Source organism: Pristiophorus japonicus, chromosome 1 (genome assembly GCF_044704955.1).
Source record: "Pristiophorus japonicus isolate sPriJap1 chromosome 1, sPriJap1.hap1, whole genome shotgun sequence".
NCBI lineage: Eukaryota > Metazoa > Chordata > Chondrichthyes > Pristiophoridae > Pristiophorus > Pristiophorus japonicus.
This window is the reverse complement of record NC_091977.1, coordinates 326115371-326135039: the sequence shown is the minus strand read 5'-3', so window position 1 is coordinate 326135039 and position 19669 is coordinate 326115371. Positions and strand designations below refer to the sequence as shown.

Here is a 19669-nt window from a genome sequence, read left to right as displayed (position 1 = left end):
GTCTCCTCCGCAGCACCATCATGCACAAGGCTTGCACGAGGTATGGTATTCAGTATTGTTCCATGATTAAATTGTACCTTTGCAAGACGCTCAAAACAGCAGGACAAGGAGTTAAAGCTTCTCTCCTCACTCTCTCCCCAAGGTCGATGCCCTAGTATGGACCACATCCAGGTCTGCGCATGCGCAATAGGTTTGCTTAGAATGGGAAACTAGGCATTCAAATGAGGACATTTGGGGCAACATAGTCTAATGTAATTCTTTAATTTTAGATCTTTTTCAAAGTATCATCCCACCACCGACCGAATGTCTCCTCAGTGGGCTCGAGGGTCAGCCAGCAAAATTGCTCCATCGCCCGGACACAGTGGCTCAGCAAATACCCCTCGCCCCCCCCCCACCCTCGGGCTTCTTTTGATGCTGCTTAGCGTAAGGGTTCTCATCCCTTCAGTTTGGCTTCCACGAGCCCCGAGCCACTGTGTCTAGGTGAGGAAGTGATTCTGCCGGCTGACGCACCGACCTTCGAGCCCGGTGAGGAGACATTCGGTGGTGGCGTGGCACTTTGAAAAAAATCCTAAATTAAAGAATTGCATTATACTTCCATTTTCTGCATTTTAAGTTTGGAAAAAATTAAGCTTCATGATGAATATTTAATGTGTTCTTGACTCCCTCCAAAAGTTCGCATAAAAACAATGGCGTCTTTTTGCGCCGATTTTTTAAATGCGCGCTGGTTTTTCTTAACTGCGCAAAGGGTTTTTTGGGAGTGGTCACATACGCCGCCCTAGGAAAAATGTAAGTTGGCCAAACTTGCATAAATGTGAAAAACTGGCGCAGTCATCAGGTTACGCAAAAAAAAACTAACCTTAAAAAAAAATCGTAACTAACTGAGTTACACTGACGCTGGGGAAACTTGGATATTTTAATTTAGCCCAAAAAAGGCGCCGCGCGCCAAAAAAAGGGCGCAGATAACTGGGGAAAGTCATTGGCAGTCCCTCGAAATCGAGGAAGACTTGCTTCCACTCTAAAAGTGAGTTCTTAGGTGAATGAACAGTCCAATACAGGAATTACAGTCTCTATCACAGGTGGGACAGACAGTCGTTGAAGGAAAGGGTGGGTGGGACTGGTTTGCCGCACGCTCCTTCCGCTGCCTGCGCTTGTTTTCTGCATGCTCTCGGCGATGAGACTTGAGGTGCTCAGCGCCCTCCCGGATGCTCTTCCTCCGCTTCCATACATACCATCAGTGGTGCATCAACAGTGCATACAAATAATTAACAGATAATGTAGACTAAACGACCAGCTACCCATTATCCTGAAATCAGATCTTATTACAACAATTGACTCTTGCCATGAATTACTGTAAAAATACAGGTGATTAGATTGACACAGTTGAACAGCTGAATGACTCTCCCATCATCTCGCATCCTGTTTTGTGGAGACATCCTCTGCTTTGGTCTAAACTTCAATATACTCCATGTTCATCAGAAAGCTGCTTCAACTTTTAACCCAGCATGTGTCATCTCAGACTGCGCCAAAAGCGAGGCATTTCAGAAATACAGGCTTCGGCTCCCACATGTCATAATTTCTCGCCCTTTGGCTCAACATCCATTTATCTCCCCTGTGAAATGCTTTGCGACTTTTTTCTATGTGAAAATTGCTATATAACTGCTAGTCACGGTGCAATGCAGGCCTGTTGTAGTGTAGTGTTGTTGAAATATGTAGTGGTTGTGGTAAGAACCTGTAGTAATATAACACTGCTAGTTTTTACAGTTTAACCAAAGAGTGCGTTATTTAAGAATGACTTGTAGATAACCATGCTATAGGATACATGAAACAATTGACTCCAAGCTTAAACCTGTTTCCACCTGAAGGATTGCGATCCTGAACAATCCAGTTCCAGTAGTTTTTTTTTATTTGTTCATGGGATGCGAGCATTTCTGGCAAGGCCAGCATTTATTGCTCATCTGCAATTGCCCTTGAGAAGATGGTGGTGAGCCACCTTCCTGAACCATTGCAGTCCGTGTGACGAAGGTACTCTCACATTGCTGTTAGGGATGGAGTTCCAGGATTTTGACCCAGCGACGATGAAGGAGCGGTGATATACTTCCATGTCAGGATGGTGTTGTGACTTGGAGGGGAGCGTGGAGGTGGTGGTTTTCCCATGAGCCTGCGGCCCTTGTCCTAGGTGGTAGAGGTCGTGGGTTTGGGAGGTGCTGCCACAGAAGCCTTGGCGAGTTGCTGCAATGCATTTTGTAGATGGTACACACTGCATTTTTGTGGTGGAGGAGCAGCAAATGGGGGTACAGGGCCCGAAGAGCCGAGGGCCATGAGGCAGCACGGGCCAGCACACACTACGATATGTGTGCGCACTAGGTCCGTGCAGCAGAGCAAGTCTCCAGTCGTCATGGTTAACCCGTGCCACTGGATAAAGGCCTAGCTCCGTCAAGCCCGTGTGGTGGCTGATGTGCAATGGTCACCACACGTTAAAAAAAATTCCGCACACGGGCATTTCCTATCCCTCGAGTTAAGGACTGGAATATCTGGTCCTTCATTGAAACATGTGCGAACTCATTCCTTTTAGTATGGAAGCAAGTCACCCTCGTTTGAAGGACCGCCTATGATGATGCAGCCATGGTACGCCGATGGTGGAGGGAGTGGATGTTTAAGGTGGGGGATGGGGTGCCAATCAAGTGGGCTGCTTTGTCCTGGATGATGTCGAGCTTCTTGAGTGTTGGAGCTGCACTCATCCAAGCAAGTGGAGAGTATTCCATCACACTCCTGACTTGTGCCTTGTAGATGGTGAAAAGGCTTTGAGGAGTCGGGAGGTTAGACACTCGCCACAGAATACCCAGATCTGACCTGTTTTTATGTGGTTAGTCCAGTTAAGTTTCTGGTTAATGGTGATGGTAGGGGATTCGGTGATGGTAATGCTGTTGAATGACGAGGGGCAGTGGGTAGACTCTCGCTGGTTGGAGATAGGAGTCATTGCCTGCCACTTGTGTGGTGCGAATGTTACTTGCCACTTATCAGTCAAAGCCTGAATGTCGCCCAGGTCTTGCTGCATGTGGACATGGACTGCTTCATTATCTGAGGAGTTGCGAATGGAACTGAACACTGATGACTGCACAGTGAACAGCCCCACTTCTGACCTTCTGATGGAGGAAAGGTCATTGATGAAGCAACTGAAGATGGTTGGGCCTAGGACACTGCCCTGAGGAACTCCTGCAGCGATGTCCTGGGGCTGTGATGATTGACCTCCAACCACCACAACCATCTTCCTCTGTGCAAGGTATAAGCCCAGCCAGTGGAGAGTTTCCCCCTTATTCCCATTGACTTCAGTTTTACTAGAACTCCTTGATGCCACACTTGGTCAAATGCTACCTTGATGTCATGGGCAGTCACTCTCCCCTCTGGAATTCAGCTCTTTTGGCCATGTTTGGACCAAGGCTGTAATGAGGTCTGGTGCTGAGTGGTCCTGGAGGAACCCAAGCTGGGCATTGGTGAGCAGGTTATTGGTGAGTAAGTGCTGTCGAAGACACCTTCCATCACTTTACTGATAATTGAGAGTAGTCTGATGGGACAGTAATTGGCCAAATTGGATTTGTCCTGCTTTTTGTGGACCAGAATACCTGGGCAGTTTTCCACATTGTCGGAGGAATCCAGTGTTGTAGCTGTACTGGCACAGGTTGGCTAGAGGCACGGCTAGTTCTGGAGCACAAGTCTTCAGCACGACTGCCTGGATATTGTCGGGGCCCATAATCTTTGCTGTAGCCAGTGCGCTCAGCTGTTTCTTGATACCACGTGGAGTGAATCGAATTGGCTGGACTGGCTTTTGTGATGGTGGGAATCTCAGGAGGATACCAATATGGCTCAGCCGCTCGGCACTTCTGGCTGAAGATGGTTGCAAATGCTTCAGCCTTGTTCTTTTGCACTCCCGTGCTGGGCTCCGCCATCATTGATGATGGGGATATTCATGGAGCCACATCCTGCTGTTAGTTGTTTAATGGTCCACCACCATTCACGACTGGATGTGGCAGGACGACAGAGCTTTGATGAGATCCGTTAATTGTGGGATCACTTAGCCCTGTCCATGGCATGCTGCTGCTGCCTTTTAGCTTGCATGTAGTCCTGTGTTGCAGCTTCCCCAGGTTGTCACCTCATTTTTAGATATGCCTGGTGCTGCTCCTGGCATGCTCTAAAACACTCATTGAACCAGGATTTGTCCCCTGGCTTGATGCTAATGGTTGAGTGAGGGATATGCCGGGCCATAAGGTTATAGATTGTGGTGGAATACAATTCTGCTGCTGCTGATGGCCCACAGCGCCTCATGGATGCCCAATTTTGAGCTGCTAGATCTGTTCTCAATCTATTCCATTTAACACGATGGTAGTGCCATACACCGATGGAGGGTGTCCTCGCTGTGAAGATGGGACTTAGTTTCCACAATACAACCAATGCTGTCATGGACAGATGCATCTGCAACAGGTAGATTGAGAAGGACAAGGTCAGGTAGGTTTTTCCCTCGTGTTGGTTCTCTCACCACCTGCCACAGGACCAGTCTGGCAGCTATGTTCTTTAGGACTCGTCCAGCTCGATCAGTAGTGGTGCTACCGAGCCACTCTGGGTGATGGACACGGAGAGTACTTTCTGTGCCCTTGCTACGCTCAGTGCTTCTTCCAAGCAATGTTCAACACGGAGGAGTACTGATTCATCAGCTTGAGGGAGGGTGGTCATGGTAATCAGCAGGAGGTTTCCTTGCCCATGCTTGACCAGAAGCCATGAGACTTCATGTGGTCCGGATTCAATGTTGAGGACTCCTATGGCCACTCCCTCCTTACTGTATACCACTTTGCCGCCACCCAGATGTTGGTGAGGAGGTCTTTGCAGGGTTGACTGGGCTGGGTGTGCCATTGTGTCTGAAGCCAGTGCTGGGTGGTCCGTTTTTTTTATTGTTTCTCGTAGCAGTTTGTTATAACTGAGTGACTTGCTGGGCCATTTCAGAGGGCAGTTAAGAGTTAACCACATTGCTGTGGGTCTGGAGTCACATATAGGCCAGACCCAGGTAAAGATGGCAGATTTCCTTCGTGAACCAGATGGGATTTAACGACAATCCAATGGTTTCATGGTCACCATAAGGATACTAGCTTTTTATTCCAGATTTATTTAATTGAATTTAAATTCCCCAGCTGCTGTGGTGGGATTTGGGACTCATGTCTCTGGGGCATTAGTCCAGGCCTCTGGATTACTAGTCCAGTAACATTGCCGCTATGCTACTGTTCCATTAGTAATTTAACCTACATTGTTTGTTAAATGGAACCAGAAGTACCATAACCAGTAGTGTCACTACCGGCATTTAAAGTGATGGCATGTTTTTCACATCACCTTGGCTCTCCTAAATAAAAACAGAAAATGCTGGAAATACTCAATAGGTCAGGCAGCATCTGTGGAGAGAGAAACAGAGTTAATGTTTCAGGTCGATGACCCTTCATCAGAACTGGAAACAGGCAGAGATATAACAGGTTTTAAAACAAGAGTAGAGACAGGGAAATGGGGGAAGGGAGAAAAGAACAAAAAGGAAGGTCTGTGATTGGGTGTAAAGCAGAAGAAATTAAGGGGGCGAAATTGCCCCTCTCCCCGATTAGGGGTGGTAACCTTCCAGGGCAGGGACTTTTATCGCCTGGCCCAGAAATACTGCCCCAGAAATCTCGCCCCCGACTGGGCGCTGCAGGCCTCCCCTTTGAAAAGTGCCCTGAGAGCAGATGTCCGCCAGCTTCGCGACCCATGGGGCAATTTCCCCACGGGGCGTTAAGGGGCCGGCACAGGGCGGTGAGAGGTCGTCGCTGCCTAGTTATTGCCTCCCAAACCTCCTGGGCAATTTCCCGGGAGGCGGTAGCGCCCCCTTCCCCTGGGTGAAATCTGCCCCTTGGAGGCAATAACGAGGCTATAAAAGGGGGCAATTTCTCCCCCTAAGGGATGATGGTATAAGGCAAAACGAGATTGTGATGTGGCACGTTAAACGAAAGATGAGTCTAGATAGGATGTAAATGGAAATGGCAGAATCATCAACAGCTGCCATGGGAACGATAGAAAAAATAGGGCCAAAGGTTATGGTCTGAAATTGTTGAACTTGATGTTGAGTCCAGAAGGCTGTAAAGTGCCTAAACGAAAGATGAAGTGCTGTTCTTCGTGCTTACGTTGAGCTTCGCTCGAACAGTGTAAGGGGCTGAGGATGGAGAGATCAGAGTGGGCATGGAGCGGAGAACAGCTTGGGATCACGCTTACGGACTGAACAGAGTTGTTCTGCAAAGCGGTCACCCAATCTGCCCAATATAGAGGAGACCGCATCATGAGCAGCGAATACAGTATAGTAAATTGAAAGAAATACAAGTAAATCGCTGTTTCACCCGGAAGGAGTGCTTGGATCCTTAAACAGTAGGAAGGGAGGAGGTAAAAGGGCAAGTGTTGCATCTCGTACGCTTGCACGGGAAGGTGCAGTAGGAAGGAGAGAGGGTGTTGGGGGTGATTGAGGATTGGACCAGGGTATCACGGAGGGATTAGTCCCTTCAGAATGCGGAGGGGAAGATGTATTTGGTGGTGGGATCACGCTGGAGGTGGCGGAAATGGCGGAGGATGATCCTTTAAACGTGGAGGCTGGTGAGATGAAAAGTGAGGACAAGACGAACCCTATTGTGGTTCTGGGAGGGAGGGGAAGGAGTCAGAGCAGAAGTGCGGAAATAGAAAGGACACGGTCGAGGGCCACATCAACCACGGTCGAGAGGAATCCTCGGTTGAGGAAAAAGGAAGACATGTTGGAAGCACTGGTATGGAAGATGGCGTCGTCAGAGCAGATGCGAGAATGGAATGGAATCCTTACAGGAAGCGGGGTGGAAGGAGGTGTAGTCCAGGTAGCTGTGGGAATCAGTGGGCATATTGTGAATGTTTGTCAATAGCCTATCCCCCAGAAATGGAGACAGAGAAGCCGAGGAAGGGAAGGGAAGAGTCGGTGAGGGAACGGTGGAAATTGGAAGCAAACTGGATTGTTCCACATCACAACCATTCAGGTGGAAACAGGTATAAGCTTGGAGTCTGAACCAATTGTTTCATGTATCCTACAGCATGGTTCATTGGTTCTCTGCCTTAGATGCAAATCTTTTCTGGCCCAGGTCCATATCCATTGCTGGAGCATGTCTGTGGTCACGTTGGAGTCTTTTGTAAGCATTGGAGTATTTCGTAATACACTTGCAGTTAGAACAGCTGGAGAAACATTACCTGAATCTACAAAGTAACCTCAGTTGTTTTTATAACACTAAAATCAAGGGAGATCGAGTATCATGCAGTTATGTTTTTGACCGGGGCTCCATTATTTGTAGATTATTCTTTGTTGAAGTTTTATATTTGTTCTGTTGCAGAATGTTCTCTTCCCGATTGAATAGAGATGTTAATTATATGCACAAATATAAGAACAGAAGAACATAAGAAATGGGAGTAGGAGTAGGCCACCTGGTCCCTCAAGCCTGCTCCGCTATTTAATAAGATCATGGCTGATCTGATCTGATCTTGGGCTCAGCTTCAGTTCCCTGCCCACTCTCCATAACCCTTTATTCCCTTATCGCTCAAAAATCTGTCTATCTCCGCCTTAAATATATTCAATGACCCAGCCTCCACAGTTCTTTGCGGCAGAGAATTCCATAGATTTACAACCCTCTGAGACAAGAAATCCCTTCTCATCTCAGTTTTAAATGGCGGCCCCTTCTTCTGAGACTATGTCCCCTAGTTTTAGTTTCCCCTATGAGTGGAAATATCCTCTCTGCAGCCAACTTGTCAAGCCCCCTCATTATTTTACATGTTTCGATAAGATCACCTTTCATTCTTCTGAACTCCAATGTGTATAGGCTCAACCTATCTTCATAAGTCAATCCCCTCATCTCCTGAATCAACCTCGTGAATCTTCTCTGAACAACCTCCAATGCAAGTATATCCTTCCTTAAATACGGAGACCAAAACGGCACGCAATGGTCCAGGTGTGGCCTTACCAATACCCTGTACAGTTGTAGCAGGGCTTCTCTGTTCTTATACTCTCTCCCCCTTGCAAATAAGGCCAACATTCCATTTGCCTTCCATTCCATATATAGTATGTATAATATATGTCCTGCTCCCGTTTTCCTCGCTCCCGGTTCCTCCCCCCTCGCTTCCCTTGCTTCCGGTTCTCCGCCTCCCCCGTCTCTCTCTCTCTCTCTCTCTGTCTCTGTCTCTCTCTCTCTCTCTCTCTCTCTCTCTCGTCTCTCTCTCTCTCTTGTGTCTCTCTCTCTCTCTCTCTCTCTCTCTCTCTCTCCCGTTTCCCCAACTCTCTCTCTCCCGTTCCCCCCCTCCTGTTTCTCGCGCGCTCTCGCTCTCTTCTCTCGCTCTCTTCTCTTGCTCTCTTTCCCCCCCCCCCCTCGCGCTCGCTCGCGCTCTCTCTCGCTCCCTCTCTCGATTCCCCTCCCCCTCTCTCTCTTGTTTCCTCTCCTCTCTCTCTCTCTCCTCTCTTCACTCTCTCTCCTCTCTCTCGTCCCGCGCGCCGCTCGTGTGTCCCGCGCGCCGCTCTCTCATCCCGTGTGCCCTCTCTTAACCTTCTCTAGGATTAGCTCTGCCTCATAGCCCAAAGTCGTCACCATTGCAAGTAACCGCTGCAGAGAAGGTAATCATAGAAATTTACAGCGCAGAAGGATGCCATTCGGCCCAATATGTCCTTGCCGACCGACATAGAGCTGAATCGCACTTTCCAGCTCTTGTTCCGTAGCCTTGTAGGTTACGGCACTTCAAGTGTATATCCAAGTACTTTTTAAATGCTATGTGGATTTCTGCCTCTACCACCCTTTCATTGAGTGAGTTCCAGACCCCCACCACCCTCTGGGTGAAAAACCTTCAGGAATCTGTGGACATGCACTCCAAGGTCCCTCTGCTCCTCTAGACTTCTCAGTGTCCTACCATTTATTGTGTATTCCCTTGTCTGGTTAGCCCTACCCAAATGCATTTCCTCACACTTCTCCGGATTAAATTCCATTTGCCACTGTTCTGCCCACCTGACCAGTTCATTGATATCTTCCTCCAGTCTACAGCTTTCTTCCTCATCAACTACACGGCCAATGTTTGTATCATCTGCAAACTACTTAATCATACCCTGTACATTCAAGTCTAGCTCATTGATATATACCACAAAAAGCAAGGAACCCAGTACTGAGCCTTGCGGAACCTCAATGGAAACAGCCTTCCAGTCACAAAAACACCCATCAACCATTACCCTTTGCTTCCTGCCTCTCAACCAATTTTGGATCCAACTTGCCACTTTGCCCTGGATCCCATGGGCTTTTGCTTTCGTGACCAGAGTGTGTGTTGCTGCCCTATAGATGCGCAAAGTCACATTTCTCCTTTGCTACAACTCTTTGACTCAGCCCCAGTCTTAAAAGTGCACCCATTCTCCAGCTTTTCCCCCTCACTTTCTCCCCCCCCCCCCCCCCCAGCCCCATTTACTACTCCAGCTGCCCAGCCCGATCGCTCAGCGCGTTTACCAATTGGTTTCAAATTCGGTTGAGGTTTGTGCTGTGGCCCATTGCCCAGTAGGAACTGCATTTGAGACTGACGACCATACTCCGTTTACATAGGACCCTGGCAGGCAGCAGACAGAGGAAACTAGGAGACCAGTTTACGTGTTGTGACCTAAAAAACAGTAAGCACATACATTCAATATATTGGATCTATTTGTGGTAGGCACCCAGTGTTTGTTGGTAGCAGCTTTTAAGTGAATTTCAGTGGGTAAGAGTAAAGTCTGATTAAATCAACAGGATTCATGATTATTTACAATAGGAAATATTGGACAGTTCAAGTGAACTCCAGAATAAATATTAAATATTATCACAGTATTAAGCAATTAACTAAGCACATAGAATGGAGGGAAACAAAGCACACTTAATCTTGTCGACTGTCATGCAAGCACATCTTGTAATGATATATAGCTTTCGAAAAGCACTCACACATTTTATCTGGGAGTGTCATTCTCCTTTTAGTGCTGTTTGTATAAAATATTCAAAGCCACAACCTGACTATAAATCTTACCTTCAAGCTGTAAGATGCCAACAAATCCTACCTCTATACTTTGTTGAAATATGTTGATTCTCTAACTTGTGGTTTACGTGTGCAGTTCAAAAAGTTATAATTGGTGACAGAATGCGATTGCTTGTGGCCAAAGCTAATTCATGTGGCTTTTATGTTCCAATTTAAATTTCACAAATCTCAGTTATCAGAAACACCATTTAACACTACAAAACCGGTTTGTTTTCACTGTGTAGTCTGTTAAACCTGGGGCAGCCAAGCTTTTAATTTCATGAGCCACATGCAGAGTTTAAATCCAGATTCTGATTACTTTGCATATATCTCAGTTCTTGATGCTAAGATCTGTTTGAATTCCTTAGGGTTGAAGGTTGGAAAATCACCCCTTTCCAAACCTCTTAAACCCCAAAAATTCAAACCAGACAAACCAGCAAACAATATAAGTGCAAATAGAACTGAATCATCTGTGCTTCAGAGGCCAAATTGCCAGAATTTGGCTTTCCACACGATTTGAGCTTTGAAAAGTTGTTGGTGAGCAGAGACTTTAGTGTCCATATACACAAATCCTTAAAGGTGGCATGGCAAGGTGGTTAAAAAAAGCAATTAAAAACAGAAAATGCTGTAAATCTCAGCGAGTCAGGCAGCATCTGTGGAGAGAAACAGAGTTAATGTTTCAGCTCGATGACCCTTCGTTAGCATATGGGTTACTTGGATTTATAAATGGAGGCATAGATTATAAAAGCAAGAGATCATGCTCGGACTTTTAAAATCGCTGGTATAGCCTCAATTGGAGTGTTGTGGACTATTCTGGGCACCACACTTCAGGAAAGATGCCAAAGTCCTTAGAAAAGGGTACAGAAGAGGTTTATGAGGAAGATACTGAGGATGAGGGACTTCAGTTATGAGGTTAGTAAAGTTAGGACTGTGCTCCTTGGAACAGAGAAGGTTAACAGATGACTTAATAGAGGTTTTCAAGATAATAGGTTTTGTAGACTAGATAGAGAAAAACTATTCCCTCTGGTGAGTGGGTCAATAACCAGAGGTTGGAGATTCAAAATAATTGGCAAAGATCTAGAGGGGAGATGAGCAACGTTCCTGGCTCTCTGCCAGTCCCGGGACTGGGTTTTGCAATGTTAAAGTTCAACTGTGAATGGGCCTTAAATGGATCGTGCACCCAAAAAGAATCTACGGGGAATATTGGAGATCAGCATTTTTTTCACTCAGTTGACGCTCTACCTGAAAAGGTGATGGAAGCTGATTCCATAATTAAATGTAAAAGGGAGTTGGACAGGATGAGGAACTTACAGGATTGCAGACAAAAAACTGTGGTGTAGGACAAAGCACGACTGCACTTTTAAAGAGCCAGCATGGGCCAACGGCCGAATGACGGCCTCCCGTGCTATAAGTTTCCATGATTCTATAAAATCCTATCTGCTTTCATCCTCCAAGCTGTAGCTTCTTTGCTCAATAATCCCATGTCATTCCCCATGCCCAGCACTGCTGCGTTCTTCCTAAGGTCAAATGTTTGAGAGATTTTCTTTGAGAGGTCAGCTGTGGCTCAGTGGTAACACTCTCACCTCTGAGTCAGGTTCAAGTCTCATTCCAGGGACTTGAGACCAAAATCTAGGCTGACACTCCTAGTGCATTGCTGAGGGAGTGCTGCACTGTCGGAAATCCCAGCTGCTCTCTCAGGTGGACGTAAAATATCCCATGGCACTATTTCGAAGAAGAGCAGGGGAGTTCTCCACGGTGTTCTGGACAATATTTATGCCTCAAACAACATCATTAAAAACAGATTATCTGGTCGTTTATCTCATTGCTGTTTGTGGGAACTTGCTGTGTGCAAGTTGGTTGAAGCTCTTCCTACATTACAACAGTGATTGTAAAGCACTTTGAGATGTCCAGAGGTCATCTGAAAGACGGCACCTCCGACAGCTCACTCAGTACTGGATGTGTCAGCCTGGATTATGTGAACAAGTCTCTGGAGTGGGACTTGAACCCATAGCTTTCTGACTCGGGCGAGTGTGCATCCCACTGAGCCACGGCTGGCAGTTCTTGCTTTGCTGATTTTTGTTTTAAAATTGAGAGTTTTTAAATTGTTTTTCCCCCCCTGTCTCTCATAGGGAACCTTTGATGATTACTTGGAATTATTTCAGCAGTTTGGCTATGTCAGTCTTTTCTCGTGTGTCTATCCACTGGCAGCTATATTGGCAGTTTTGAACAACGTCGCAGAAGTCTTCTCTGATGCCCTGAAAATGTGTCGTGTCTTCAAAAGGCCGTTCTCTGAGCCTGCAGCTGACATAGGAGTTTGGCTGGTAAGCAGAGTTCTTGCCTGTTCTGTTTTCATTTCAACTTGTGAGTGAGTACCTTGCTACCTAAATGGGAAATAGTGCGATGACTATCTTATTTTTCTTTTTGTTCAATCTCCACACAAAGAGGGATGTTATCTGTTTTCTACCATAAGGAAATCTCATTAACTTTTGAAAAGCATTTCCCTGCATTACAGCTTGGGTGATTTTCCCTATAAATCTGTCTTGAATTGCTTCATATTTTTCGTTCCTTTTCATCTCTTGTTATCAGCATTCACTTTGATATCTGAGAAAGCTTTTCTCCGGTATGTTCCTAAATGGTGGTTCTGTGTTTCTGTTGCAGTATTTTGACTAAGGCCTTTTCATGGAATGATCCAATATTTCCAGCACAGTAATAGGCCACTTAGCCCATCAATTCTGTGCTGGTATTTTTCTTCAAATGAACCATCCTATATAATCCCACTCTCCTGCTTTCTCCTCACATCCTTTAATAGTCCTCTTTTTCAAGCAATAGTTCCCTTTTAAAAGAATTTATGAATTCTGCTGCTGTTATGATGAAGTATTTAACAACTTGCAACAGCGATAGATTGGACAGTGAAGGGGTACACATTTAAGATAATCACAAAGAAAACCTCCTTTAAGATGCTCCTTAAAACTTACCTTTCTGACCAAGCTTTTGGTGATCTGTCCGAATATCTCCTTATGTGGCTTGGTGTCCAATTTTGTTTCGTAACACTCTTGCGAAGCGCCATGGGAGATTTTACTACCTTTAAGGCGATTGGTAAATACAAGCTGCCATTGTTAGAAAAAATTATTTGCATACATGTGGTCAGAATGTGAACTTCTCTGCCACTAGCTCTTAAATTGATTTGCTGCACCCCTGTCAGAAGCCCAGCTAACACCAGCTAACTTACCACAGACCAGGGATTGAAATTGCGATTTTTCTGATCTGTATGGCTCAGTATGTACACAGATGAGATTTTAGGAACTGGACAAGTATAATTTATACTGATATATGCATCTGTTTAAGATGGAGATCAGTGAACTTTGAATGTAAGTTTTATGGAAGCTAATTCTTGGGAACTAAATATTCTGGGATACTTAACTTTTAGAAAAGATAGGTAAAATGGAAAAGGAGGAATCATGGAAAGTTACAGCACGAAAGGAGGCTATTTCGGCCCATCGTGTCTGTGCCGGCCAACAAAGAGCTATCCAGCCTAATCCCACTTTCCAGCTCTTGGTCCGTAGCCTTGTAGGTTACTGCACTTCAAGTGCACATCCAAGTACTTTTTAAATGTGGTGAGGGTTTCTGCCTCTACCGCCTTTTTAGGCAGTGAGTTCCAGACCCCCACAACCCTCTGGGTGAAGAAATTTCCCCTCAAATCCCCTCTAAACTTTCTACCAATTACTTTAAATCTATGCCCCCTGGTTTTTGCCCTGCTGTTAAGGGAAATAGGTCCTTCCTAGCCACTTTATCTAGGCCCCTCATAATTTTATACAACTCAATAAGGTCTCCCCTCAACCTCCTTATTCCAAGGAAAACAAACCCAGTCTATCCAATCTTTCCTCATTGCTAAGATTCCCTACTCCTGGCATCCTCGTAAATTTCCTCTGTACCCTCTCAAGTACAATCACATTTTTCCTGTAATATGGTGACCAGAACTGCATGCAGTACTCTAGTTGTGGCTGAACTAGTGTTGTATACAGTTCAAGCATAACTTCCCCCGCTCTTGTATTCTATGCCTCGGCTAATAAAGGCAAGCATTCCATATGCCTTAACTACCTTATCTACCTGGCCTGCTACCTTCAGGGATCTGTGGACATGCACTTCAAGGTCCCTTTGTTCCTCTACACTTCAGTGTCCTACCATTTAATGTGTATTCCTTTTCCTTGTTAGCTCTCCCCAAATGCATTACATCACACTTCTCCGGATTGAATTCCATTTGCCACTATTCTGTCCACCTGACCAGTTTATTGATATCTTCCTGCAGTCTACAGCTTTCTTCTTCATGATCAGTCACACAGCCGATTTTAGTATCATCTGCAAATTTCTTAATGTACACCACAAAAAGCAAGGGACCTAGTACTGAGCCCTGTGGGACCCCACTGGAAACAGCCTTCTTAGCTATGAGGAAAGATTGGACAGGCTGGGTTTGTATTCCTTGGACCATTACCCTCTGCTTCCTGCCTCTGAGCCAACTTGCCACTTTGCCCTGGATCCCATGGGCTTTTACTTTCATGACCAGTCTGCCATGTGGAACCTTATCAAAAGCCTTGCTAAAATCCATATACACTACATCAAATGCACTACCCTCATCTACCCTCCTTGTTGCCACCTCAAAAAATTCAATCGTTTGTTAGACCCGACCTTCCCTTAACAAATCCTTGCTGACTATCCTTGATTAATCCGTGTCTTTCTAAATGAAGATTTATCCTGTCCCTCAGAATTCTTTCCAATAATTTTCCCACCACCGAGGTTAGGCTGACTGGCCTGTAATTACTCGATAAATCCATTTCTCTCTTTTTAAACAAAGGAACCACATTAGCAGTCCTCCAGTCCTCCAGCACCACACCTGAAGCCAGAGAGGATTGGAAAATGATTATCAGAGCCTCTGCTATTTCCTCTTTTGTTTCTCAACAGCCTGGGATACATTTTATCTGCTCTGACACTGATTTACCTTCAAGTAGCTGTTTCCAGTTCATTATGGCTAAGTCCCATCTCAGCTTAGCAAAATTTGCTTTTCCCCAATTTAGAACTTATATTCCTTGTCTATCCTTGTCCTTTTCCATAACTACTTTAAATCTAACTGAATTATGGTTAATAGCACCAAAATGCTGTCTCATTGCGCCTTCCACCTCCCAGCTTCATTCACTAAAACTAAGCCCTTGTTGGACTTGCTACATACTGGCTAAAAAAGTTCTCCTGAATGCATTTTAGAATTCCGCACCCTCTATACCCTTCACACTAATTTTATCCCAGTTAATATTGGGGTAATTGAAATCCCCTACTGTTACTGCCCTTCTCAGAAATTTGTCTACATATTTGCTCTTCTATCTCCCTCTCACTTTTTGGGGGTCTATAGAACACTTCCAGCAGTGTGATCGCCCATTTTTTGTTTTTCAATTCGACCCATATGGCCTCATTTGATGATCCCTCCAACATATCATCCCTCATCACAGCTGTAATAGTTTGTTTAATCAATACCGCAACGCCCCCTCCCTTTTTACCCGCCTCTCTCTCCCATCTGAAAATCCTATTAACCAGGAATGCTGAGCTGCCATACCTGCCTCTCTTTTAGCCATGTCTCTAATAGCTATAATATCATAGTCCCAAGTGTCTAACTGTGCTCTCAACTTATCTGCCTTGTTCGCTATACTCCTTCCATTGAAGTATATACCATTTAGTACAGACAAACCTCCTTGTTTCCTCTGTCTTTCTAAATTACTTTCTACGTTTTTTTTACCAATTTCAGTTTTTCTTCTCTCCCTACTGAATCTATTTTCAGTTTCCCATCCCCCTGCCATGCTAGTTTAAATCATCTCCAACAGCACAAGCAAACCCCCCACCGCGAGGAGATTGATCGCAGCTCTGTTGAGGTGCAACCGATCCGGCTTGTGCAGGTCCCACCTCCCCCAGAAACTGTCCCAAAGCCCTCCCTCCCTGCACCAACTTTCCATCTGCTCTATCCTCCTATTTCTGTACTCAATCGCACGTGGCACCGGGAATAATCTGGAGATTACTACCTTTTGAGGTCCTGCTTTTTAGTATGTCTCCTAGCTCCCTAAACTCTGCCTGCAGGACCTCATCCCTCTTTCTACCTAAGGCGCTATATAAATGAAAGTTATCACACTGCACTTCCTGAGTTAATTGCTGTCCGACCAAGTAAATCCAATTGCACAGAGGTCTGATTTTAATGAATTGGTCCAGATTTTGCAATAGGAATAACAGTGAGGCTAACAGCACTCACCATTATTATGGAATAAATCGGCAGCAACTTCTGGTGTCCTCACGCGCATTTAAACGTGGAAATATGAAGTTGCTGTCAGAAATACCCCGCTCCTCCACAGGGTGTACTGTTGCAGTCCTCGCCGATAGTCATCATAGGCGGTCCCTTGAACGAGGATGACTTGCTTCCACACCAAATGGAATGAGTTTGCAGATGTTTCAATGAAGGACCGATATTCCAGTCCTTAACTCGAGGGGTGGAAGATGCCTGTGTGTGGATTTTTTTAACGTGTGGTGACCATTGCACATCAGTCACCACATGGGCTTGACGGAGCTAGGCCTTTATCCAGTGGCAAGGGTTAACCAGGACGACTTGAGACCTGCTCTGCTGCACGGACCCAGTGCGCACACACATCGCAGTGTGGGCTGACCTGTGCTACCCCATGGCCCTCGGCTCTTCTGGGCCCCGTACCCCATTTGCTGCACCTCCGCCACGATCTCTCGCCGCTCCTTCTCCACAAAAATGCAGTATGTACCATCTACAAGATGCACTGCAGCAACTTGCCAAGGCTTCTGTGGCAGCACCTCCCAAACCCGCGACCTCGACTACCTAGAAGGACAAGGGCAGCAGGCTCATGGGAAAACCACCACCTCCACGCTCCTCTCCAAGTCCCAACACCATCCTGACATGTAAGTATATCGCCGCTCCTTCATCGTCGCTGGGTCACAATCCTGGAACTCCATCCCTAACAGCAATGTGGGAGCACCTTCGTCACACGGACTGCCAACGGTTCAGGAAGGCGACTCACCACCATCTTCTCAAGGGCAATTACGGATGAGCAATAAATGCTGACCTTGCCAGTGATGCTTGCATCCCATGAACGAATAAAAAAAAAACTACTGGAACTGGATTGTTCAGGATCGCAATCCTTCAGGTGGAAACAAGCATTAGCTTTAGAGTCAATTGTTTCATGTATCCTATAGCATAGTCTACAAGTCATTCTTAAATAACACACTCTTTGGTTAAATGGTAAAAACTAGCACTGTTATATTACTACAGGTTCTTACTACAACTACTTCATATTTCAACAATACTACACTATTTCGCCGATAGACTTAGCATTGAAAGGCATGCAATGGTGTGAACTTGGGTTACTTGCCCACTAGTTCCCCACTAAAGATGCCATAATAATTTAGGGCTGGTGATTTCAGGAGTAAGTGATAATTGATCATTACTGCCAGACAACCTCTGTGGCCCCCCAAATTAAATTTTGCAAGCATGGAGTTAATTAGTGATTTTAAAAAAAAATGTTTAAACTTTTTCTGTCTCTCTTTTATCTCCCTTAATTTATTCGTTCACGGGATGTGGACGTCACTGGCAAGGTCAGCATTTATTGCCCATCCCTAATTAGAAACATAGACATTTATAGCGCAGAAGGAGGCCATTTTGGCCCATCGTGTCCACGCCGGCCGACAGAGCAGCATGGCCCTTGGTCAGCAGCCCTAAAGGTTACATATGAACCTGTGAACAATGACGGAAAGGCAAAGAGCATCCAGCCCAAATCAGTCCGCCTCGCACAACTATGACACCACTTATACTGAAACATTCTACACTCCACCCCAACCAGAGCCATGTGATCTCCTGGGAGAGGCAAAAACCAGATTAAAAACTATGTGCCCTCGAAGGTGGTGATGAGCCACCTACTTGAACCGCTGCAGACCACCACAAAAAATAAACATTACAATAAAACTTTAACCATCTATCCATCCAATATTACATCAAAAAAATGAACTAATCACCCTTAATGACTGCCTTGTGTGTGCCTTTGCCTATCCAGGGTAGCATAATGGTTATGTTACAGGGCTAGTAATCCAGAGGCCGAGACTAACAATCTGGAGATGCAAGTTCAAATCTCACCATGGTAGTTGGCGAATTTAAATTCAGTTAATTAATAAACCTGGAATAAAAAGCTAGCATCAGTAATGGTGATCATGAAACTACTGTATTGTAAAAACCCAACTGGTTCACTAATGCCCTTTAGGGAAGGAAATCTGCCGTCCTTACCCGGTCTGACACTGTTGGGGGTAATATATTAGCATGGATAGAGGATTGGCTAACTAACAGAAACAGAGTCGGGATAAATGGGTCATTCTCGGGTTGGCAATCAGTAATTAGTGGGGTGTCGCAGGGATCAATGCTGGGACCCCAACTATTTACAATCTAGAAACATAGAAAATAGGTGTAGGAGTAGGCCTTCGAGCCTGCACCACCATTCAATAAGATTGTGGCTGATCATTCACCTCAGTACCCCTTTCCTGCTTTCTCTCCATACCCCTTGATCCTTTTAGCTGTAAGGGCCATATCTAACTCCCTCTTGAATATATCCAATGAAATGGCATCAACAACTCTCTGTGGTAGGGAATTCCACAGGTTAACAACTCTCTGAGTGAAGAAGTTTCTCCTCATCTCGGTCCTAAATGGCTTACCCCTTATCCTTAGACGATGTCCCCTGGTTCTGAACTTCCCCAACAGTGGGAAGATTCTTCTTGCATCTAACCTGTCTAGTCCTGTCAGAATTTTATATGTTTCTATGAGATCCCCTCTCATCCTTCTAAACTCCAGTGAATACAGGCCCAGTCGATCCAGTCTCTCCTCATAAGTCAGTCCTGCCATCCCGGGAATCAGTTTGGTGAACCTTCACTGCACTCCCTCAAGAGCAAGAACGTCCTTCCTCAGATTAGGAGACCAAAACTGAACACAGTATTCCAGGTGAGGCCTCACTAAGGCCCTGTACAACTGCAGTAAGACCACCCTGCTCCTATACTCAAATCCCTGAGCTATGAAGGCCAACATACCATTTGCCTTCTTCACTGCCTGATGTACCTGCATGCCAACTTTCAATGACTGATGTACCATGACACCCAGGTCTCGTTGCACCTCCCCTTTTCTTAATGTGCTGCCATTCAGATAATATTCTGCCTTCGTGTTTTTGCCACCAAAGTGGATAACCTCACATTTATACTGCATCTGCAATGCGTTTGCCCACTCACCTAACCTGTCCAAGTCCCCTGCAGCCTCTTAGCGTCCTCTTCACAGCTCACACCACCACTCAGTTTAGTGTCATCTGCAAACTTGGAGATATTACACTCAATTCCTTCATCTAAATCATTAATGTATATTGTAAATAGCTGGGGTCCCAGCACTGAGCCCTTCGGCACCCCACAAGTCACTGCCTGCCATTCTGAAAAGGACCCGTTTATCCCGACTCTCTGCTTCCTGTCTGCCAACCAGTCTCTATCCATGTCAAGAGATTACCCACAATACTATGTGCTTTAA

At 45.6% G+C, this 19669-nt stretch overlaps 1 protein-coding gene across 3 annotated transcripts in view; it reads left to right on the top strand.

The window, feature by feature from the left end:
* Positions 1-19669, top strand: part of ano10a (anoctamin 10a) — a 128979-nt gene that overhangs the window by 55963 nt on the left and 53347 nt on the right. For all 3 annotated transcript variants that reach the window (XM_070888944.1, XM_070888928.1, XM_070888936.1), the window contains one exon: positions 12201-12392. In XM_070888944.1, coding sequence (XP_070745045.1) covers positions 12201-12392 — 192 coding nt within the window. The remainder of the gene's footprint in view (positions 1-12200; positions 12393-19669) is intronic.